Source organism: Populus nigra, chromosome 1 (genome assembly GCF_951802175.1).
Source record: "Populus nigra chromosome 1, ddPopNigr1.1, whole genome shotgun sequence".
In the NCBI taxonomy this organism is placed as follows: domain Eukaryota; kingdom Viridiplantae; phylum Streptophyta; class Magnoliopsida; order Malpighiales; family Salicaceae; genus Populus; species Populus nigra.
This window is the reverse complement of record NC_084852.1, coordinates 49,807,147-49,832,478: the sequence shown is the minus strand read 5'-3', so window position 1 is coordinate 49,832,478 and position 25,332 is coordinate 49,807,147. Positions and strand designations below refer to the sequence as shown.

The window sequence follows — 25,332 nt, the reverse complement described above, 5'->3', positions numbered from 1 at the left end:
AATCACTTGAAACTTACATAGTCGTTAACTTCACGGTTTGATCGTGAAATCAAAGTACGCGTTAATTGACCCATGTTACACACACACACACACACACATATATATATATATATATATATATATATATATATATATATATATATATATATATATATATATATATTACACATCTACATTATCTGAACTGATGTATATAGTTTTCATTGAATTTTTAGTACGATTTTACTTGTTTCACAATCAATCAAGTGTGTTTTTTTAAAAAAGATTTAGTTATCATATGATACATGATTACTTCAATATCGGATGAGATTGACACAAGTAAGTTGCTTCAAGAAGTCTTTTGCCTTACCCCTTGTTTCAAGAAATCTTGTTCCTCGTCTTCTTTTCTGACTTAATTACAATACCGATATTCTACAATATTATACTTGTTAAAAAGAAAACTAGCACTTATTAAATGCAAAATGCTAGCTAGGTATAGTCAAAATCCAAAGTCATGCACACATCATTTACGCATGGTTACGTCACCCCACTCTTAAAAGACTATAGTTATCTCATCCAATCAAAGATTCAAGTCTTGAAATATCAATCTTGATTTATTTTAAAATAATGTTATTTTGGATAAAATTCTAAACTCAATCAAGTTAATCATGTTGCTAGTTTACCCACCACATCATCTAAAAATATTATCATCAATCATTAATTATATCTAATAAAATTCATATAAAACTAATTAAAACATAAAATTAAATTGAACTCAACTAAACATCCATTTCATGTCACCATCACAAGAGATTTTTTTCTGTTTATTATTATTTATAGTATTAATGAAGTAACATCTTAGACAGCAAACGGGGATGTAGCTCAGATGGTAGAGCGCTCGCTTAGCATGCGAGAGGTACGGGGATCGATACCCCGCATCTCCATTTTGTTTTGTTTTTGTTTTTTTTTTTTTTTGTAAAAGTCAATTGGTTCTAAAATCACAGCACGTTTCTCACAACTCCAATCAAACACCAATCCAATCTCATTTGGGACCCACATGTCAACGCTTCTTATTCGGTCACAGTCTTAAGCCAAGCTGTTATTTTATCACCTCTCACCGGGCACTCGTCCCCTTCCTCAGCCACAGCCTTAAGAGCCGCTTTCTGTCTCCATTTATTTTATTTCATAAATAAAAGGGTAAAGTTTATTTTAGATCCTATAATTTACAAATATCTATACTTTGATGCCCTGGGTCTTGGTGTTTCAATGACCCTTAATTTACAAAAATATTCAGTATGGTCCTTATATTTGTTAAGTTTGAATTTGGAAGTGACTATAAGTTGGTGTTTAGGGCTACTTTGAGAACACGAATTGCACCACTTTTCAAACCAGCTCTAAAAATTCTAATATCAAGTTTAAAAATAAATTTTCAAAGGCTTGTTGAATTTTCATGTTCAAATTTTGAATTTAAATGCTACACTTTATTTTGAAAACTTATTTGAATTTTTAAAAGTTATTTTATTTTATTCAATGAAAGTGGATATAATATCTATTCAGTTTGAATCTGATTTTTTATATAAGTGCTTATATAATATTTATATGGATTTTTAATATACAAATGCCACGTAAATCACATTGTAAAATTATTATTTTTAATTAAAGCTGGAGTTAGATTTATTTATTAATATTAATAAATATATTATAATGTTAGTATTATATTATAAATATAATAGTTAATCAAATTTTTTTTATACAGTTCATGTTTTTATATATAGTTATTATTAAATATTTAACTCAAACAAATTATATCTATCATCATTAATTGTTATTTTTTTTAGATGTTCATATTTATGTTGTTTTAAGAACTTGACGTAATGTTATTTTATTGGAAATAGTATGAAAATCAAAACATGAACATCTAAAAGAAAATGATTAAAAAGGATAACATTTTGTTAGATTTTCTTAGTTATTGAACATTTTCAAGGGTCATTTTTAAACTAATAGTTGATAAAATAATAAAATCCAACCTATATAAGCCAGCCAAAGTGAAACTGTGCTAAATTTAAAGGGACTAAACCTGATTTTTCTTTAGTAAAATGGTTTCTCTCCACTGGTCCTCTAAATAATATTCATGTAAGCAGTTGATTCAGCTATAAAAGATTTGGAATTTCTAGCATCAGATTCACAGTACTGAAACAAAAAACAATGAGTGCATCAAAAACGTTGAGGAAGTTGGAGGTGGTGTCACCAGTACCAGCTGACATAGACATTGCTAACTCAGTGGAACCTTTTCACATATCTGAGATTGCTAACGAGCTGAATCTTAGCCCTAAACATTATGATCTTTATGGAAAATACAAGGCCAAGGTGAGTTCTTTTTTTATCTTCTTGTGATGGGATTTATGTAATATTATGAAGTGATTGTTTTCTTGCTTTCTTTTGATTGTTTATGTTGACCATCTTGATTGGTGTAGATGTTTTTCCTTTGAAACAATGGTTTCCATGGATTAAATTCTTGAAAATCCAATCTCTCTTAAAGGGTTTTTAGACATTTTTAGGAGAGGCTAAGAAGATTGATTTGTTGGTTGGTTTTATAGGTATTATTGCCTGTGCTTGATGAGCTTGAAGGATCAGGAGATGGGTACTATGTGGTGGTTGGAGGGATTACTCCTACACCACTTGGAGAAGGAAAGTCCACTACTACTGTTGGCCTCTGTCAGGCTTTGGGTGCATTTCTTGATAAAAAGGTAGCCTTTTGTTTTGTTCCATTCTTGCTTTTTACTGGTTTCATTTCATTTTCCCCTTCTGTCCATGTTTTGTGCGGTCAATGTTGTTGAGTTTTACCTGGGCAACAAATTTTTAAACTTTCATTCCATCAGTTTCAAGCTATCAGTTTGATTTATGTTTTTATGACGTAGTCAAGAATCCATACTGAGTTTTTGGACTGGCTGATAACAAGGAAAGTGCCTTATAGAATCTGTGGAACAGAAATAATAGAAGAAATAAGAAATCAGCTCCAAAACGTTTTCTGTTTTAAGTAGAAAAGGGGGCAATTATCTAGTTACGATCCCATCATATGAGGTCCTAGAAGGATGACTGTGGAGACAGTTCTACCATCTAACACGTTTTGTGAGGACTCTCAAGATTCAGTTTTGCTCAGTAGTGATTGTATGGGTATGATTTTAAATCCCGGTAATCACAGTTTATTGAAAGGCTACTTCTTTTGTTGAAGATTCCTTTGTGTACGTTGGCCAAGCTTGCCCAGTTGTTGATGTAATAGAGCTTTCATTACAGTTTATTGAAAGGCTACTTCTTTTGGCTGCTTTATACTGAGCTTCATGCTGTTGTCATTGTTATGTTTTGTCTTTCTAATGGTAGACTTTATATCAACATCTGAAGGTTGGCATCATTTTATTGGTGAGGGCCTTCACGAGCTGAGGCAGAGAGTGTCACAAACTATTTTAGCCTGAGATGTGCATGAACTAAGATATTTTTCAGAAGGAATGTCAGTGGTAATGAAAAGCCATAAACTCTTGTTGGAATACCCAAATGTATGTTGACTCGAATTGCTTGTTAGAATGAACTTGACTTGAACCATATATTTTCAATGTTTGTTCATGTCCAATTGAAAAATTCCCACATTCTGTTATTCAAAGTCTTAATAAGTTAATACTTCCCATTACCTTCACACACATAAATTTGCTGGTTTTTGGTATTTGTACATCTATGTTAAACAGCTGCATTTGTATATGGTAGAACTTTGGCAATTTTTCCTCGCACGCCCTTGCAATGAAAGGTGAAAAGAGCAGTAAAGTTGGCTCAGGCTTTTGTTTTTTTCAAGAATATAGATCTGAAATTTGCAATCTTGAAAGCTACCACAATTCTTCCGTAGCTTTTAGTCAACAACCCAGGAAACTGATCTCTGGTTAAATAGCTGCATTGCCAAAGTCAAATTTTAGTTCTTTCCACTCTAATAAATTTCTTTTTTCTTAGTTTCTTTAGTGCATGAGGATGTTTAGGAAACTAGATATGAATTTGTCTTTATAGCAGGCAGTGGTGTTTCTTGTTTTCTTTACATTTTTGGTGTAAATGATTGTGTGGATATCATAATTCCGAATATGCCTCTGTTTTTGATAGGAATTCTTTTCTTTTTGATGCTAGGTTGCTACCTGCCTTCGTCAACCATCACAAGGACCGACTTTTGGAATAAAAGGGGGTGCAGCTGGTGGTGGTTATAGTCAAGTTATTCCAATGGATGAATTCAATCTTCACCTAACAGGAGATATTCATGCAATAACAGCTGCAAATAATCTCCTAGCAGCTGCTATTGATACCCGGATTTTCCACGAGTCTACACAATCAGACAAGGCTCTTTTAAACCGCTTATGCCCACCGAACAAAGAAGGAAAACGAAGCTTTAGTGACATAATGTTTCGGCGTCTGAATAGGCTTGGTATCTCCAAGACCAAGCCTGAGGAACTCACACCACAAGAAGTAAAAAAATTTGCAAGGCTTGATATTGACCCAGCTTCCATAACATGGAGGAGAGTAATGGATGTAAATGACAGGTTTTTGAGAAAGATTACTGTTGGACGAGGTCCTGAAGAAAAAGGGATGGTGAGAGAAACAGGATTTGATATATCTGTAGCTAGTGAGATAATGGCAGTTTTGGCCCTCACAACATCTCTAGCTGATATGAGAGAGAGGCTTGGTAAAATGGTGATTGGCAATAGCAAGGCCGGGGACCCTGTGACAGCTGATGATCTTGGTGTTGGAGGTGCTTTGACTGTACTGATGAAGGATGCTATCAACCCTACTTTAATGCAGACTCTTGAAGGAACTCCTGTTCTTGTTCATGCTGGTCCTTTTGCGAACATTGCTCATGGAAATTCTTCCATCGTGGCCGATAAGATTGCACTGAAGCTGGTGGGACCGGGTGGGTTTGTGGTCACAGAAGCAGGTTTTGGTTCTGATATTGGAACTGAAAAGTTCATGAACATAAAGTGCCGATACAGCGGTTTGACTCCTCAGTGTGCTGTTATTGTTGCAACAATTAGGGCCCTGAAAATGCATGGTGGTGGGCCAGAAGTGGTTGCTGGGAAGCCTCTTGACCGTGCCTACACAACTGAGAATGTGTCTTTGGTTGAAGCCGGTTGTGTGAATTTAGCTAGGCATATTTCTAACACCAAGGCTTATGGTGTAAATGTTGTTGTTGCTGTGAACATGTTTGCAACTGATTCAGAAGCAGAACTTAATGCTGTCAGAAATGCAGCTTTGACTGCTGGGGCATATGATGCTGTTGTCTGTACACACCATGCTCATGGTGGGAAAGGAGCTGTAAGTTTCTTCTTCCTGTTTGTCCATTCCCATACTGAACCAGGATGAATTTGTGCATCACTCTGCTCTCTGTGAAACCAAATAAGTCAAGATAGAGCTGCATGGTTCTTACTTTTTCACCTAGAAAGAACTACCACATGTTTACCGAGCTTTGAGCTTTGCTGAAGATATGTCCTTTATCCTCATTATAAACACCAAAATTGCCGTGGTGTCTTAAATGTTACTCTATCAATTCATTGGTAGTGCTCCTCAGTTTCCCTTCTATCATAGCCCTAATATAGAATTCGTACTTTATTTAATGTGTTATATCCTTTCAACTGCTGGTGTTTGGAGTTGATTAACCTGCAAGTGAAATCTTGCATGTCTGCTTCACCCCCTTGCCTGTATCATCTGGTTACATCCTGTACAAGAAATAAATAATTCTAATTATATTTTGGACCGGGATCACGGAATATATATATCAGTGGATGAAAAGTTCACTGCCTGATATGAATTTATTATCTTGTCTAGTTGCCTTGAAGCTGGTAAATGGTCCTCTTTTGACAGTAGCACAAATCTGATTCTAGCTTCTTAAGCATGCGTCTTTAGACAGAATCAGTAAAATATCCAAGAATTGGTTTTAACTTTTTGTTGTCTGCTTATCTCACTGCGTTGTGTTCCTCAGGTGGAACTTGGAATTGCAGTTCAAAAGGCATGTGAGAATGTGACACAGCCATTAAAGTTTTTATATTCCTTGGACATTAGTATTAAAGAGAAAATAGAGGCAATAGCAAGGTCATATGGTGCTAGTGGTGTCGAATACTCAGAGCAGGTAAAGAATTTGTTTCTCCTTTTTATCTTTCAATTTCCATTATGGTTCTTTTAATTCTATCTGAAGGTTCATGTTTTGATGCGTACAGCAGTTCCAATTGGTAGTTGCATTCAATCTTAATTTTTCATTTTTTCCCCTTTTTTACCAAAAATGACTGGCGTAACTGGGCTGAAATGGTCTAACTGTGAAAGGATTAAAAAGTTTTCTTGCAACGAAAATCATTGTGGGAGATGTTTGATGTATTTTTCTAGGTATGAAGTTTGTTTAAAATAGAAGATAATTCAGAGAAATCCGTTTTCTCTCACATTCAAGTCATGCGGGGTTCAGAAATTTGCCAGCGAAGTGCCCATGACTGAAAATTTTAAAACATGGACATTTGTTTAAATTCCATGTTCTCTGACGTTCTCCTTCACTTTATGTCTAACCAGGCTGAGAAACAAATTGAGATGTACAGCAGGCAAGGGTTCTCTGGTCTGCCGATCTGCATGGCTAAAACCCAGTATTCATTTTCACACCAAGCGTCTGAGAAAGGAGCCCCCACTGGATTTGTTTTGCCAATAAGAGATGTCAGGGCTAGCATCGGTGCTGGTTTCATCTATCCTTTGGTTGGGACTATGAGTACCATGCCAGGACTTCCAACAAGGCCTTGCTTTTATGACATTGATCTCGACACTGCAACCGGCAAGGTTATTGGTCTCTCTTGATGCCAACTCAACTTTTCATTTCATGTGCTTTTGCATAGGCTTCCCGGGCCTGCCCTGCAGAATTACAAAGCCAGAGTGTAACTTATATATGATTTTTTATGTAACTTGATACACAAGCAACTGATTAAATGAAAAGCTTGTTTTCTTTCTGCTTTTAATCCGCAGTTAACAGTCTCGTATCAATGATGGCTAGTAATAATTCAGGTTTCTCTTGCGTTAGCTTCAGAGCTGTGGAAATTGGAACTCATGCTTGTGTTACTGTTAGTTAGCATGGCTATCTCCCGGGCGACACTCATTCCATTTTTAAGTTTCACAAATTTCAAGCTGTGGTTTCAGCCATTTAAAATTAAAATTCAATAGAAAGGAACACTCCTCTATTGATGGTAATTAAAGTAAATATGTTAAAAAATATATATTTATTTGTATAGATTGGATTATGAGTATGACAAGTTGAGTTTGATCGAAGTTTTTGTTAATTTATGGAAGAATTTCTTATGTTCTGTAAAAATTAAAATGTAATTTGTGAATTGAGATATTACTATTTCATGTGTTTTTGATAATTTTATATGCTAATTCTTCTTAGCTGTAAGAATATAAATTAGTTTCTTAATCAAATTGACATTTAACTATTTTTAAATATCTTAATTTTACTAATTGCAGTATGATATTTATTTATAGTGAATGATACTAAAAATATGGTTATAAATGAATGCTATTTTAGAAAATAAACAATTAAATTGTCAAATAAAACCAACACAAATGCTAAGTTACAAACAACTATAAAAATAGCGTATTTTATTTTTTAACCAAATATATATATATTAAGGAAAATGAGAAATCAAACACATCTTGGTTGACGCATGCAATTACTTGCATGAATCTCCAAGAACCCAAAAACAAAACACATAAAGCGCCAAGCAAGTTCTTACACAGGGCAGAGATCTTCCTCCATCCCCGCACAAAAAGCTAGTTCTTTGACGATGACAGATTCATCATTACCAATATCTTCAGCAAAACACCGTCTACTCACGAAATCTGCAGACACATCAAAGCCTAATTTCATTCCTTTCACGGGAAGAAAAAGTTTGTCATTTGCTTTTGGATTCACGTTTATCTTTATACCATCCACTTTTCTCTTGCTCTATATTCAATCATTTTCTGGCTATTCCTTCCCTTTTTCCTCCCTTATCTCTCACTTTCTCTCAAATTCTTCATCTCTTTCTCACCAACACCACACCCTTCTTCATGTTCCCAACGAATCTCCGTTAGCTGATGCTAAATATGGGGTTCATTCTTGGTCTCAAGAATACAATCTCACGTCTGAAAAGAGCCCTTTATTAAGTGCTGGTTTAGATGACACTGTAGCACAACATGGGAAGGTGGATGCAGGAAATGATTCTCATGGTGAGGAGGAGCAGTATGCTTTGAAGAGAGAAAATGGGGATAAAAAAAGGGTTGTGGAGAAAGAGAGAATTGAAAGCAATGTGCTGGCATTGGATTCAAAAGGGAGAGATAGGAACACGAAAATTGAGAAATGGGTGAGGAAAATGGAGCAGTGCGATTGGTTTGATGGGAAATGGGGGAAGGATGATTCTTACCCTATATTTGCACCAGGATCTTGTCCTCATATTGATGAACCTTTCAATTGTTTTATTAATGGAAGGCTTGATAGTGAGTATCAAAAATATAGATGGCAACCAAGGCATTGCAATATCCCGAGGTAAACATATAATATGTTCATATGTTTTTATACCTTCTCAATTGTTATGATATATATATTTTGAGCCTGTATTTATAATTTCTAGCTATAATATATTTGATTTCGGATAGCAATTGTGTTGAGAAGTGCAGGGGGTTTTCTCCCTTTTTCTATCAAATATTAATCCTTGAAACACATGTCAACTTCAATTTGCAGAATGAATGGTAAGATTATGTTGGAGATGTTAAGAGGGAAGAGATTAGTCTTTGTCGGTGATTCTCTCAATAGGAACATGTGGGAATCTCTGGTTTGTATTCTTCGAAATTCGGTGGAAGATAAGTCTAAAGTATTCGAAGCCTCTGGCAGAGAAGAATTTCGATCAGAGAGTTCTTACTCTTTCATATTCGAAGTACGTGGTTTAGTATTCTCCTTTTCGTCTCATATAAATGCCACAAGAAATCTGTTCATTGTTTGAAAACTTAATTTACATGGATTGGTAGGATTACAATTCCTCGGTAGAATTCTTTCAATCACCATTTCTTGTTCAAGAATGGGAAATGGAAGGTAAAAATGGATCAAAGAAGGAAACTCTCCGCCTTGATATGCTTGAGAGATCATCCGACAAGTACAAAAGTGCAGATGTTCTGATATTCAACACAGGACATTGGTGGACTCATGAGAAAACTTTGGACGGGTGACATAAATGTTCCCTCTCTTCAGGTATCATTCTTATTAGGAAATCATCCAGGAACAAATTATAACGTCAGATACTTGCAGGAGGGGTTACTATCAAGAAGGTAGCCATGTCTACAGTCAATTGAATGTCGACAAGGCATTTCGGAAAGCTTTGAGAACATGGGCTAGATGGGTGGAAACAAAGACGGATCCGTTCAAGACCCTTGTTTTCTTCAGGGGATATTCTGTTTCTCATTTTAGGTATGTAACGAAGAACCTAAGTTATCCGTGGATTCGAAAACAGAGGCTCACATAACAATCTTGTAACATTTTTGTTCCATTCACAGAGGTGGAGAGTGGGATTCTGGTGGGAAATGTGACAGTGAGACCAAGCCGCTTATGGAGGAGACTTATTTTGAAGAAGATCCCCCAATGGTGAAGATTCTGGAGTCGACACTCAAGCGTATGAAGACACCAGTATTCTATCTAAACGTCACAAGAATGACAAATTTCCGGAGGGATGCACATCCTTCAGTATATAGGGAGCAAAATATGACTGAAGAGGAGAGGTCATTGTCGAGAGTCCAAGATTGCAGTCATTGGTGTCTCCCTGGGGTTCCTGATACATGGAATGAGATCGTATACAGTCATTTGCTCTTCAAACATAAGCAGAAGGAACTAAAGCAGACGCAGCGTCTGGTACACAATTCAATGAGACTCCATTAATCGGAGAGTAGCCCAGCAAATCGACAAGCTGTAACAGTTCAACATTCATGTTAACTTTGTGATTGTCATGACATTAACTATTCATCACACTGGTGAATTTTATGTTAATATATATATGTCATGTAGCCAATCCAATATTGGTTACACGTGGCCATGAATTTATTAATGCAAGCACAATGTTTAGAGTAATCTGTTTCCACTGAATACTTGCTTCTGAAGATTCTTGTGCAAAGTTATTGCATGTTGAAAGATCGTTCAGTTATCTCTTAACCAAAATATCCCTCATCTCCTCTCTTCCCTGCGCTCGCTTACCCATCTCCCCTTGGTTTCCAACAACAATTCATGATTTCCACAGACATCTTCACTCCTTCAAACCTCTTCTCATCGTCCCCTTGTTTCCACCGACCTCTTGTTCACTCCTTCAATCCTCTGTTACAAATGATTTGTTTCTTTTTTTTGCCCATGCACCAACGATAACAAAACCTTGGATTCATCGTTTCGACATCAAACACCATCCACTTCCAAGATCTACACAAATAACCATAAGATATGCTTTACTTTTGTCCGCTAATCCCCTCTTCATGTACAACCCAGTGTTATCTGCTGGAAAATCTAAGTGAATTTCAATTTCGACAACTATTCATTATCTACTGTGCATGTTGTTCACAATCGAGAAACTAACCATATTTTCTTCTTTATTGTTACTGTATCCTAAACATATGTTGGGGAAGTAATCTTAGGTCTGCCCTTTATATTTTAGTAGCTGTGCCTCGTCCTTTGGGACTCTTGTAATATTAACGTTCCCTATTATTTTTATTTTCTTCATTTCCATAACTTCACCAAAAGAGTTAATTAAAACTTCCTCTAATAGCCAATTCATTGGAGTACAATGCGAGCTGCAAATATGATGACAGAAGCATGCATGGAGATTTTCATGCTGTGGGTGGTCACATATAATTTTCTCACATTTGTTAAGCAACAGTAGCACTAGAATGCCATGAGAAAACATTGCTGTTCACAAAATCAGAGGCTTTTCTGTCACAGACTCACAATCTTGCTTTTAATTATAGGTTGTAAATTGTCTAACCATTTGATGATATGACTTTACATATGGTATTGACAAAAAGGTTTCTTGTCCATCACTACTCTTGTAAAGTAAGAGCAGTCAAGACGACGGTGAGTTAGAATCCCTCATCTGTACTTTCTTTCTTCTTCTTATAGGAGTTATAGAATTCCACATATGTCAATTCATAATTAATGAAAAACAAAAACACTCACGGTGGTAATAAGGTAACCTAGATCGAATCTTGTTCGTACCAAAACAAGATGAGAAGGATTATTAGCAAGAAAGTTATCTTGTCTGTTTTTTTTTTTTTTAAAAATACTGGAATGAAAACATGATCGGTTGCAAAATAACATCCGGACTGATTCTTTAAGAGATTTTTACTGGAACTAATTAATCTTGTCTTGCACAGAACAGATACATCAAAAATATAGCCATTATTACCAGGCTTGTTCTGGACGGCTGAACCTGACTTGACGCTGGGTGCCGTCAACCACACGAACATTGAAATAGACATGCATGTTAATAAATTTAAATAATTTATTTTATTTTATCTATACTTATCTTTTAATTTATTCAATTTTATTTTTAGTAATCATTAATAATTTTTTTAATTTATTAACACATATAAATTTTTATTTATTTAATTATATATATGTATAAATTTTTCAATTTATATTTAAATTTTTTTATATACAAAAATACATTGAAAAAATCTATATATATATATATATATATATATATATATATATATTAAAAATCTAGCATGCCACATCACGAGGAAAATAACTGGCTACATTTTTGTTAAAAAAAAAGAGAGTAGAAAAACACTATAACATGTGATAATTTTATTTAGTATATTTAATGCTACGTGATTCAACAAAATTAATTGCAGCAGGACAACGGAAGAAAAAAAACAAACAAAATTAATTTAATGCGAATACTCTTCTATGGTCAGAAATAGAAGGGGCCCGTGGTGAAAGTGATTACTGAGATAATTGACAAACGGACAGGCAAATGGAAAAGTCCACAACCTTGGAAAGCAGTCTTTCACCAGCACACATATTTCTGGGTAATGGCAATAATTGTCCAACAATTATCACATGATTTTCAGCTTGGTCCCCAAACAAAAACAATTCCCAATTGGATTTGTTATCTATCAAACAATACCCAATTAGGGTTAATTGGGTAGTTTTCAAAACAGTTATAAAACTTGGCTTCGTAAGTCAATCCAGTGACTCGCGGATTTGAAGTTCGACTCGAGCTATATTTTACCTTGAAATATTATGTTTTTTAAACTTAAATGATAGTTTTTTTTTTTTAAAGAACCATAGTTTTAATTGACTTGTTAATTTATGTGTCATCCTGTGACTTGGTCTTTGGCTGAGTTAACCCTTGAATTGGGTGTAATTATGGTTTTTAATAAATTAGGGACTTGATATGACATGTTTTTATTTACAGAATTAATTTAAGATTTAATGATAATTTAGGGGGAAATATGTAATTTGGAGGAAAAACCCGAATTAATAATCAATAATTCAGCCACTCATTCTAATTTTTATCCACCGATAGTACGTTAGAAGGCATATAATATAATTTAGCTCATCTCTTCTTCAAGAATAAGCACAAGTAAAAATAGCAATATCATCATCAATTACATCAGAAAAGATCACAGAAAAATTAAAAACAATTCATTTTAGCACAGCTGTTAACATGAAAAAAAACAAATTATTTTTTTATTAAAACAATATTGTTTTATAAAGTTAATCTAACCAGGTTTAGAATAGATTCTACAAGACTCTCGGATTATATTTTTTTTTATTTAATTTAAAACTCAATCAGGTAAGGATCATAAATTTATCGAATCAATAAGACTTAACATATACGCATTTTTTACGCGTGAGAAAAATGTCAACAAGACTCCATTTGGTATTCATTTTTCATCACTCTGATATATATTACAGCGCATATGATCGCTTATTATCACCTGCTTCTTGGCACATAGCCTTTCATTCAAATTGAGCTAACAAGCATGCTATCTGGCCCAGCCAGGTTTGCATTGACTACCCTGCAGTTCAATCTGATCTCTCCTTCAGTTCCTGTCAGAGGGCTGAGATTTCCCATTCTTATCATGGACTCCGCAAAGCTTTCAAAGAAAGCTGTTTGATTAGCACTGAAAGCGTTAACAATTGCAATGACATCATCTGCCCCAGGAGTTGAAAACAGTTCTTGATCAGTCTGAAGCAGGCCTCGGTTACCTTGCAGATTGGAGTAGTAGTTACTGTCAAAGGCATCAGGTGTTGTGAGATCAAGATCTGTTATCACACTCCTATTTCCACCTTGGGGACATAATTCCTGAAGAGCTGCTAGAAGAGTTGGGTCCAGTGATGGGTCAGGAGCACCGGTGCTGTTGAAATCAAACAATCGGAAGTCGAACGTAGAACATTGTGCCCTCCCAAATGTGTGAGCACCTGAGAAGATAAAAAGGAAATTACATCAAAGGAGAATCAATTATAACAGAGTTTTACAGTTTAGAGTCGAGCCTGACAAACAATACTTACCGGATAGAGCTACCAAATCAGTATTATTATTAAGGCCGACATTAGTGAAGCTCTCTCTGAGTTGATCAAGGGGTAAAAAAGGGGCTGGAAGGGAAGCATTTGCTGCAGCTCGGCTTGCTGTTGTGCTATCTCTTCTTCCTAATGGAACTGTCCAATTTGGACCTCCTGCCTGCAACCATGCATAGTTAGGGAATTAGTACTTTTCAACTCTAAACTTATTTCTATCTCAACTCCTTTTTTGTCCAAACCCCCAAAAAGTCATGCTAAAAAATTAAGTAAATCTCAGCTTCTTTCTTTTATTCAATGATGATAAACTATGATATTTGTGTTCTACGTTCTTTGACTAGAATTAGACAACAAGATATTTATTTTATAATTTGGGGGGTTTAGGGATCATCTTAAGATACCAAAACAACAGATTCTTCAGCTGCAATAGTGAGTATATCAGCACAGGAAACAGTAGCAGGACAGGCACTCTCCAACAAAGCCTTCATTCTATCAACAACTTCAAAACCTCTTGCAGAATTGTTGTTCCCTGCGGCTTCCTTTTCGCTCTCGATAGTATCAGTATTGTCCAACAAAAGCGAACCATCACAGCCCTGAAAATAAAATAAAAAACTTGAGAATCACAACTTTAGATAGACGGTTAATATAATTAAGCAATATAAGATGTTTCAAAGCAATTACATTAACAAAGCAGTCATGGAAGTGGAGCCTGATGAGGCTGGCTGCAATCCGAGGATCGGATACCAATGTCTCCGTAATGACATCACGGATAATGCTGCTCACATTTGGACATGTCTGGTCATAAAATGTTGGAGTAAGCTGGCCATGAGCCAATGTTCCTCCAAGCAAAACTACAAAGAAAAAAGCTGCAACTATAGCCTTAGAAAGATGCATTTTTCTCCAATTTCTCCTATGAAAATGCTTTTGTCAATGTTAAAACTTGCATGGGAACCCAACGTTAACGATCTTATAGTTTATATAGTGATAAAGAGGTTTGGAAGCTAAGACGCGGTTCTTTGAATAGTAGGCATACTTGCTTCTGAAGATTCTTGTGCAAAGTTATTACACGTTGAAAGACTGTTCAGTTATCTCTTAACCAAAATATCCCTCATCTCCTCTCTTCCTTGAGCTCGCTTACCCATCTCCCCTTGTTTCCATCAACAATTCATGATTTCCGCAGACATCTTCACTCCTTCAAACTTAAGACATTGCAAGCCGGTTATATTATGTCCTGGTAATTTGATTTTGAGTGAAATTTTGCTTAACATGCCAACAATTTTTATTATTGAATCACCAAAATTACATGGTTAGTAAGGATAGAATATTTTTTTTTTCATTTATTGTATTCTTAAAGAGGTTTGTAAGATGATGCAATGGATTGTGGTCCTTGTGGATTTGATAATTCCGCATCTCTGCATATATTAGTTTAATAGGAAGGAAGTCTGAAATTGAAAAACTAAAAATTCAAACTAAAATAATGTGGACAGAGACTATGTGTTAGTTTTCAAAATATTCTTATTGAAACACATATGCTTGTCTATTAGTTAATTTTGTAATTCTGTTTCTTTTCTATTCTTTTTTTTTCTTTTTTTTTTATTAATATATATGTCCGGGCTATCTTATATACATCCCAACTAATCTTATAGATCCTAAAGTTAACGATTATATAAACATGTAATAATCATAAAATTTATGAAACTCGAACTAATAATATGTACAAAGTAAATTTAGAATCTGAACACACCCATCAAAATTAATCTTTTTTTTTTTTATATTGCTAGGTTGCTGTCATAGGGAGGTAATCCCAGGTCAACCTTTTATATTTTAGTAGCTGTGCCTCGTACATTGGGACTCTTGTAATATTAACGTTCCCTATTTTATGTGATGCCAGGAATCGGGGCTATGAATTGGGACTTATTATTTTTATTTTCTTCATTTCTATAACTTCACCAAAAGAGTTAATAAAAACTTCTTCTAATAGCCAATTCATTGAAGTACAATGCGAGCGGCAAATACGATACTGACAGAAGCATGCATGGAGATTTTCATGCTGTGGGTGGTCACATATAACTTTCTCGCATTTTTTAAGCAACAGTAGCACTAGAATGCCACGAGAAAACATTGGTGTTCACAAAATCAGAGGTTTTTCTGTCACAATCTTACTTTTAATTATAGGTTGTAGATTGTCTAGCCATTTGATGACATGACTTTACACATGGTATTGACAAAAAGTTTCTTGTTCATCACTACTCTTGTAAAGTAGGAGCAGCCAGCTGACCTGGAAGTAAAACTAGACCCAAGAATTCTGTTGCTCCGATAAGAAGAGAGAAAAAGGAAAAGGGAAAAAAGCAAAAAGGAAAAAGCACAAATGAGGGATTCGATAAAAAGAGAAAAAAAAAAGGAAAAAAAGAAAAGGTGAAAAGGAAAAAGCTCAAACGAGGGATTCGTGAAAAGGAAAAAGCTCACGAATCCCTCGTTTGAGCTTTTATCCTTTTCACCTTTTCCTTTTTTCCTTTTTTTCTCTTCTTATCGGAGTAATAGAATTCTTGCGTCTGGTTTTACTTCCAGGTTAGCTGGGGGAGCTAGATTTGGGTTTAGCTTTTTTAATCTTTCATCACATTAAAATAATATAAAAAAATTAAAAAAAGTAATTTAAAATAAAAAAAAATTAAAAATTTTCAATATTTTTTAAAAGCATTTTTAAAATGTAAAAATAAACATGCTTTAATGAAAATTCAACTCAATCTTAAATGAAAAAAATTTATCATCACCTAACTTTTATACAATATAAAATAAGTCATATTATTTTATTTTCTCTTTCCAGTATAAAAAAAATTTAATAAAAGAAGAAAAAAAATTAAAATTAAAAATATCTTAAAAGAAAAAAAAAATTAAAGGGAAAGAAATTAGTTGTTGGTGCATTGGATGCTTCTCTGCTATGTGTTATTCATAGTGCTACTATAAAAAAAATACTTTATTTGAAGATGGTGATGATGCAAATACAGTTCATACTTTTAACCCAACTCAAGCAATTTTACATTTGAAAAAAATATTATTATTGATCCGCTATGGAGCACGAGCCAATATGTTAACTATCATATTATTACGTAATGGTTATTTAAAAAAAATATTGAAAAAATATTTTTTTTATTTTTTAAAATTAATTTTTTATATCATCACATCAAAATAATACAAAATATCAAAAAATATTAATTTGAATTAAAAAAAATTAATTTTTTAAAGCTTTTTTACACATAAAAACAAATATGCTTTAATAAGAAAATTCAACTCAACCTCAAATGAAAAAAAACATATCATCATCCAACTTTTGTACAATATAAAAAAAAATCTCATTAATTTTTTTTTACCGTATGAAAAAAAAATTAAATAAAAGAAAAAAAAATCTAAAGAGACAAAAAAAATTATAAATATCTGGCAGCCCAGCTAGACCCAATAGCGTTGGGTCGGGGTGTCCAGCCAAACCCAATAACATTAGTTCCGGCTAAACCCAAAATCGATGGGTCTGGTTAGAAGCTAAACCCAGCAGCATTACGTCGGGTGACCAAGCCAGATCCAATAACACTTTTTAATTAAAAAACAAAAAAAATAATGCTTCCATGCATTAAGTGTCATCCATAGTATAAATACTTTATATATATATATATATATATATATATAATTTACAGTATAATAAATCTATATTCACCGTACACGCACAATATTTTTTCCATTACTTATAAAATATAGTATACTTAATGGGAAAGAAATCACTCATGGTAACCCAGAAGGATTATGAGGAATAAAGTTATCTTTCACCGTTTGAACGACAAGAATAAATGAATATTTTGACCTATCGTACATCTTTTTTTAAAAAAAAAAAAAACTAAGTCCTGGCTTACAGGCTTGTGCTTGAAGGCTTCTCAACATTTCTGGGTTTTTCATTGCAGAGTTAGGCCTCTTAAGTCTAGGTATTTTAGGGTTTTTTTCTGGGTTAAGTATAAATTTAAAATAAAAAATTTATTGAATCTAATTGTATTGATATTTTGAATCACAAGTTTGATGAGTTGAGTCATAATATTTATACTATTTTTTTTAATTTGATATTTTTAACTAATATATTTTTTAATATATTCTAAATTTATATTTCAATTAATATCATTCACCTTTGATTTTATTTTTGTTTATTTAACATTTTTTAGATATAGGTTGTTCTTTATGGTATTTTGCGTAATTAATTTTTGAAAAGATTATTTTGAATCATTTATAATTTTTTAATCTTTTGTATACAAGAAATTTATTTTTGAAAATAAAAAAAAATTCCAGATAATATTTTTAATATGCATAACGTTGCTCGATATTTTTTTACTTTTATTTTATTTAATCAATTTAATATATGTGTCTAATTTTAATATCAAATCAATTTAAATAAATTTAGTTAACACAACCAAATAAATATCTTGTTATGCAAGATTAAATATCTTAATCTATACTTATCTTTTTATTTGTATTTTTAGTTATCAGTTAATAATTTTTTTTATTAACATATATAATTTTCAATTTATTTCATTATATATATGCATAAGTTTTTCAATTTATACTTATATATTTTTATATATAAAAATACATTGAAAAAGTTTTTATATATATATATATATATATATATATATATATAACAGGCAACAAATCACAAGTAAAATAGCCAGCTATAAAAACAAATGCAGCTTTTAGGGAGAAAAACACTATAACATGTAATAATTTTATTTAGTATATTTAATGCTATGTAATTCAACAAAATTAATTGCAACAGGCTTAGTTTTGAAACCCAACCTAGTGGTCGACCCGGTCTTATGATTAGGTCACGGATCAGATGAGTTGACTCAGGTCAACAAAAAAAAACCAATACAACACCTATAGAAAACATCTAACTAGTTACAATGCAACACTTATATAAACCAAATTTAAATTTTAAACCAACAACATAAATTTAATTCAATATCCGAAACACAAACCAAATATAAATTTTAAAATATTTAAAACAAAACATCCAAAAACATAAATTCTAAATCAACAACAAATTCACTTTAATTGAATGAACACATTAAGTTTTTATGTGTTCATAGGAGCAAAATTTGAATTAAATATCGATGGAATTGAGTCAATCTCGTCAACACCTAATAAATCATCAGCATGCACCTTTAAAACTTCATCGTCACAATCATCTTCAATCTCATTAATCTTTATGACATCTACATTTCAAACACAATTAGCAAATAAATATTATGTGTTAAACAATACTTTATTTTCAATAATATTTATCACTAAATAATCAATCATTAATTACCATAATCTAAAGTATCTTGTATGATCATTGTTGATAGAGCATGGTGAAAACTCTCTACTTTTTCAGTTGTCAAAATTGACGAGTCATCTTCTATTGCCCAATTTTCAATGTCACAAATTGTCTCAAAATTAATTGGATCATAATTTCATCCTTTCCAATAATTCCTATATATTAAAAGTGAAGGTAAACATAATATAAGTATTAATAATGTTATTAAATAAGATAAAATAATATTTAAGGAATTAGAGAAAAGAAAAATAGTTTTATTTTAATCTTAGATTACAGCGGACGTAAACAAGGTCATTAAGCCTTTAGTGCTCCAATCTATTTCTTTTCTTATAGTGAATATGTTAAAACATACTCCAATTTCTCTCGCATCATGAAGAACTACAAGTTTGACTTAACACTCGTATAACCAAAAGTTGTAGATTTGAAGCACCGGTTTCATATGTCATCCACCATTCATCTATACAAAAAAATAACAAGGCTATGTCAAATAATATTTTTAAATATAAAAATTATATACTTAGAGGCATAAGGGTGCGATTATTTATTGCGGACACTCAACCAAAGTCATGTTTAGCATTTCTAAACAACTTCATCTCACTTGTAATCTTACTTTGCAATGGTAGATTTTCATATGCATATTTCTCAAGAACATCTAGAAGTCCAGAAATGATGCTCATATGTTTATCCATTATATTTGTATCATATTGAAATTGAGGATTCAACCAAAATGCCACAGCATAAAGATTTCTATATAGTTGTCCATCCCACCAATTATTGATAATGTCTATGAAAGGTTTCACTCTAGCCTTTCTCTTTTGAAATCTCCTCAACATTTCTTCTTTTGCATGACGAATATCATCATACAAATATCCCATCGAAGGTCTATCATCACCATCAACCATTCGTAGAACTCAAACTAAAGGTTTACTCATTTGCATAATTATTGCACATTCTTCCAAAAATAGAGAGTCTAATACACTTTCAACAAACTTTTTTCCTTTGCTATATTTAGCATAAGCAGATGAGACCCATTCCCTAGATATCACCATAGCTCCCAACTCATCTTTATGAGCTAAAATGCTTTGCAATGCAATGAAATTGGTAGCAAAACGAGTAGGAGTTGGATGAAGTATTTCTTTTCCTCCAGTGAACTTCCTCATCAAATACAATGGATAACAATAATTATAAATGTACTTTATGATACTAGAAGCATGCTCAACAACAGAACAAACTGACTGCAATTTACCAAAATATTGAAGGAAATTCTTCCATCAATAACTTGCCAACAGCAACATAATTTGCAGCATTATCAGTCATCATATGCACAATCTTTTCTACCCCAACATACAAAACAACCTCTCTAAACAACTGATGCAACAATCTAGCAGTCTTTGAGACATCTGATACATCCACAGTTTTCAAAAAATTGTTCCCTTAAGACAATGTACTAAGAAGTTAATTAAAGTCCCCCTCTTCTAATCTGTCCATCCATCAGCCATTAATGTACAACCAGTCTTCTTTCAAATCTCTCAATAGCTATTAATATAAATCTTCACTTCATCAATCGCTTTTGCCAAGTAATAACCACGAATAGCATGCAAGTTTGGTCCTTTATAACCAGGACCTATGGCTGTTACAACATCTATGGCATGCTAATAATACACAGAGTTAACATCATTAAATGGCACACATGCATCAATCATCCACTTCCCTAAAGCAAGATCACACCGTTCAACTGCTTCCTTCTTTTGCCAATAATTCTTAAGAGACTTTTGAGCAGCAGGAGTTGTTCTCGGAACAAAATATATCCCTAATATTATAGATTTCTTCTACTTTCCATGACTTGTAGTCGATAGTTTTACAGTGCTAGTGCTTTGAATCTTTTTCTTTTTTGCAACCTTCGGTGGTAACATATGTTTTTTAGTATTGACATCCTCATCATCATCAACATCATCATCATCATCATCTAATTGCCTAATCATCATCTCTTCATGCTCCCTTTGTTGTGCATTAAATGGATTAAAATCTGCTTGCATTTCTCTAACTTTTTTTTTGTTTCAACATTTCTTTTAAAATTCAAAAGCATTTGATGTTGAACATCAGGAGGACATTTGTGACATTGTTCAACTTCTCATTTAGCTCCAGTTAAATGTTGCTTAAATCGATTAATGCCACCACCCGCAAATACTTTAGCACAATATAAACATACTAATTTAGTTTTTTTTACATCCAACACTAAGTTCAGGAGCTTCTCTACAATGACCCCATGCCAAATCTGTTCTTCCTCTACTACCACTTAACATGGAAATTGAAGGTTGAGATGATTGGGTCGTTGATGGATCACTACTTAGAGTACTACTATCATATGAAGACATTTTAAGGACCTGACATAATTTATAAACACATAACCATAACGAACCTGACAAAATTGAAAGTCGCATCTGACTATAATAAATAGGTATACCATGATAGAAGAAACATATCCAGCAATTAGAACAACAAGATAATTTGTTCTAAAGATTTGGGAAAACATGCTTCTCACTCTCCCTGTTTCTACTAGAAAATCAAAGAATTTATTCTTATCATACAAGAAAAAGACATTATGTGACATTTTGTGCCAGATATATTTCCATAGGCATTGAATTTGGAAGCCAAGCTTAGGCAACTTGACAAAAATCAATAATTGTAGGTGTTTAAAGTTCAAGTCACTAGACAATTAAAGACACAACAAGGAAGAACTATAAATATATGTAAAGAAATATAGAAACAGAGAAATATCATAAAAAAAATTTAAACAATTCTTATCGTTTCCAAGTGCATAAGTTGCTAGTAACAAGTAACCTAATTTCATAAACCAATTTTACAGTTACGCATCTTGCTTGTTAAGACTACATATCCAACCGCTCCATCTGGGATATCCATTTCTCATTCTAACCATAGAAAAGGAAGGCAAAAGGGTGCATCAGGCTTCACACATTCATTCAATGTTTCATATGGTTGAGATCAAAATAAATATGATTCCAAAACAAAATAAGACAAATATAATTTAAGGACATCATACCATGCACAATGTCTTACATAATCCATTACTTCTTCACAGTATTCATTACAAGCTTCTTTCAAGCGTCTTAATTTCTCACAACAAGCATGTTCTCTTATTTGTTTGTCAGTTTTTTCACTACTTCCTAATCCATTTTCTACACGTCTTCATTGCTTCAATAAACTATGAAGCAGTACTTAGGAGTTTCTAATATGCAGCTTACGAAGAAATAACTGAAATAAATCAAGAAAAATAAGGCAGAGGCTTTATTAAATGGTAGAAAAGAAAAGAACAGAGAAACATACATGTGGGTGTGAGCTGCGAATCGATGCTAGATCAAGAACTGCAAGTTCAAAAAAAGGCAAAAAATAAAGAAAAGAGAGAGTGAAAGAAGGAGATTCATGAAGAGAAACAAGAGTCTAACCTTATTCGTAGATTTGAACCAGTGATTAAGAGTCTTCTGCTCCTCTGCTTTTCGCGATTGAAATTGCTTTTTCTTTAATTATGTTTTCTTTCTGTCTGCAATTCTGCATTGTTCATCTTCATCGGTTTGGTTTTTTAAAAGGCCAAAACGATGTCTTTATAGACTATATATATATAGAGGCCAGGTCTTAGCCGGGTTTACCCGGGTGGCTGACTCGAAGCCCAACTCGAGCCATATTTTACTTTAAAATACTATGTTTTTTAAAATTAAATGACATAGTTTTTTTTCCTAAAAAACCATAGCTTTAATTGACTTGTTAATCTACGTGTCAACCTGTGACCCAGGTTTTTGGCTGGGTTGACCCCTGAATTCGATATACTTATGGTTTCCATTAGATTAGAGACAAATGTTTTTTTATCTACATACTTAATTTAAGATTTACTGATAATTTGGGAAGAAATATATTATTTGGGAAAAAAGCCAAATTGATAATCAAGAATCCATTTACTCGTTCTAATTTTTATCCACTGATGATGTTAAAAGGCATTAATAGAAAAGCTAAATCATGTGGTAAAAGTCATGTTCATCAAGACTCGTGAGACTGTGGATTGGAACATTCCCTTGGGACATAGACTCATTTTATTATTATTATTCTTTTATAGATCAGTGCCCATGTTACTATTTACCTAGACACAGTTCACTGTGGATTGGAGCAATGTAATAATAGAGTTGTCCTTACCACTTGCAAAGACTGTAGGGGGGATTGGGGTTGTCTTTTCACTGGGATGCATTTGGCATTGAATGGATGGTTGGAGAGAAAATGGTCAATTTTGATTTTGGTGGGGCATTGTAAGGCTACAAGCCCCAGGCTACAGACACCTGACGTGAGGACGCTTCTGGGTCAGCAGGCTTGTGCTTAGGGCTCGGAAGCCCTGGGCACTTGACTAGAGTCGTGCGCCATGTTGGGCTGCAGACCCATTCGCTTGGGTTTGCAGTCTTGGGTGTTAGGGCCGATCGCACACATGGCTGCGAAACCAGGCAAGCGCGTTTGTAGACCCGCGTGCCTAGGGTGCCTTTGTCTGCAAGTCACACATCTCGATGGCAGATCCGAGCGTCTGGGTCTAGAGAGTGTCTGGGTCTAGAGACTGCGTGCATGACCCAAGAGAATTGGGTCCTGACAAGGACCCATTAGCTTTGGGGCTTGACGCAGGACCTGTTAGCCTTGGGGCTTGACGCAGGACCTGTTAGCCTTAGGTCCTGACGCGTGATTCATTAGCCATGAGTCATGACCCCAGACCTAGGAGCATTGGGTTCTAACATCGGAACCAAGAGAATTAAAATAAAAATTGTCATAACCCAATTTTGGACAATATGAATGAAAAAATGAAATGAATGAAAAATTAAGGTTTTGACTCATGACAACACAAATTGAAAGCTTTGAGGTGTTAATCATGTTGGATTTATGACTTTGGAAGTTAATGTTGAAAGAAATGGAAAGAATTTACCGGTATGGGGTTCCAATTAAACTTTGATTGGGTTTAATTAATGATATCAGGAATTTGATTGAAGAATGAATAAGTTTAAGGATTTAATTAAGCTTAGAATTAGTTTAATTAACGAAATTAGGGGCATAATCGAATCAATATTAAACTTCTGAGTTACTTAAGGACAAAATTACAAGTGATTAAGGTCTAGGAACCATTTTGTAAAAGGCGTTGAAATTCTGTCTAAGGGCCCGATTAAAATGTTGAAACTTGCAGGACCAAATTGAGAATGGTCATTTTCAGTCCAAAACGCACCTTTTCAAGCATGAGTTGTTTCTCTTCTTCTTCCTTGGACGCTGAAAGCTCGCCTGTAAAGAAGGAATGGAAATGTTAAAACAGCAACATCCCAGTCCAACCAGAACTCAATTTGCAAAGCTTATCTTTAAGGCCTCATCATGATCCTAGAAAGATAAGCAGCATGACAGCCTATAAAAGGCAGGGATCGCAAGAACAAGGGATGGAGATCGCAAAAAAAAGGACCAGAAAACAGAGGAATAAAAAAGCCCAAAAGAAAAGGAGAACCTAGAATAAATAAAAAACACAAGAGCAAGGGAAAGAAGAACATTCTCCGGACAAGACCATCACTTTCATCTTCGTCTCTACCTTCGCCATCGTCATCGCCGGGTAAGGCCTTCCTTTTCCCTTTGTTTCTACGTCTCTAGCTGCAAAAGAAGAAAACAGGGCGAAGGTAATTTAATTACCTTTGCCCTGTGTAGCACACGCCTGGTTTGAACCACGCGTGCCTGTTGCCCAGCCGGGTCACTGGCTTAGGCCAGTGACAGCGCTGGGCCGGCTGAGTCTAACCCATCCCATGTGGGCTGGGCTAGACTCAACTCCCCATAAAAAAAAAAGAGGGAGTGGGTCGGGTCTAGGCTTTAGGCCTAACCGGGCCAAAGTGTGTTTGCTAAGGGTGTGTTTTTGCCTTGACCATAATTTTTAAACTCATTCTAGTTTGATGTGTGGCCAAACGAGCCCCTTTTTAGCATCAGAAAATTCTAAAAATATTTAGGGGTCTTCCTTGATTTATTTGTGGCCCCTTGCACTTTATTTTATTTTTTTCTTTGTGCTTGTATTTTTTTTTTGTTTTAGCTATGTGCTCAACCTGTGGACCATTACTATTGAATGCAAATATGTCACGCAAGGCTTTTTTTTTCATCTGAAAAGGGTCAATAAAAATAAAGGATAAACAAGAAAAATGGTATAAAAAATTTCTTCTTTAAATTCTTTTTTTTTTTGTAAAAATATTCACTGACACCATAGTCAGGAGTATCGTGTTTTTTTGGATTTGCGCGATATTTACCAATGCCAGAGTTGGAAATATTCGTAGGAATTGTTCATTGGCGCCAGAGTCAAGAACATGAAAGGAAGGATAAAAAAGGAAAAAGAGAACAAATTCTTAGCAATTTTAGACAA

At 33.9% G+C, this 25,332-nt stretch overlaps 3 protein-coding genes and 1 non-coding gene across 5 annotated transcripts; 3 read left to right on the top strand and 1 right to left on the bottom strand.

Moving 5' to 3' along the window:
* The first annotated feature begins 850 nt into the window (after nucleotides 1–850).
* TRNAA-AGC (transfer RNA alanine (anticodon AGC)) lies at nucleotides 851–923 on the top strand. The gene has a single exon. It is a non-coding gene; the product is annotated as a tRNA-Ala (tRNA).
* Nucleotides 924–2,064: 1,141 nt separating this feature from the next.
* LOC133692522 (formate--tetrahydrofolate ligase) lies at nucleotides 2,065–6,989 on the top strand. Of its 2 annotated transcripts, none has more exons than XM_062113577.1 (5): nucleotides 2,065–2,346; nucleotides 2,577–2,726; nucleotides 4,141–5,316; nucleotides 5,981–6,127; nucleotides 6,556–6,989. In XM_062113577.1, the coding sequence occupies exons 1-5, from the start codon at nucleotides 2,185–2,187 to the stop codon at nucleotides 6,829–6,831; spliced, it is 1,911 nt and encodes a 636-aa protein (XP_061969561.1). In that variant the 5' UTR covers nucleotides 2,065–2,184; the 3' UTR covers nucleotides 6,832–6,989. The 2 variants fall into 2 exon arrangements, with proteins under 2 accessions (XP_061969561.1, XP_061969631.1); XM_062113647.1 differs by lacking the exon at nucleotides 2,065–2,346 and adding an exon at nucleotides 3,379–3,491 and having other exon boundaries at nucleotides 2,587–2,726.
* A 705-nt stretch (nucleotides 6,990–7,694) lies between these two features.
* On the top strand, nucleotides 7,695–10,120 carry LOC133692639 (protein trichome birefringence-like). The gene is made up of 5 exons (XM_062113763.1): nucleotides 7,695–8,551; nucleotides 8,747–8,939; nucleotides 9,031–9,224; nucleotides 9,308–9,466; nucleotides 9,553–10,120. The coding sequence occupies exons 1-5, from the start codon at nucleotides 7,812–7,814 to the stop codon at nucleotides 9,929–9,931; spliced, it is 1,665 nt and encodes a 554-aa protein (XP_061969747.1). The 5' UTR covers nucleotides 7,695–7,811; the 3' UTR covers nucleotides 9,932–10,120.
* A 2,783-nt stretch (nucleotides 10,121–12,903) lies between these two features.
* On the bottom strand, nucleotides 12,904–14,570 carry LOC133696641 (peroxidase A2-like). The gene is made up of 4 exons (XM_062118887.1): nucleotides 14,243–14,570; nucleotides 13,963–14,154; nucleotides 13,556–13,724; nucleotides 12,904–13,465 (listed from the first exon to the last, which is right to left on the bottom strand). The coding sequence occupies exons 1-4, from the start codon at nucleotides 14,453–14,455 to the stop codon at nucleotides 13,008–13,010; spliced, it is 1,032 nt and encodes a 343-aa protein (XP_061974871.1). The 5' UTR covers nucleotides 14,456–14,570; the 3' UTR covers nucleotides 12,904–13,007.
* Between the last annotated feature and the right edge of the window lie 10,762 nt (nucleotides 14,571–25,332).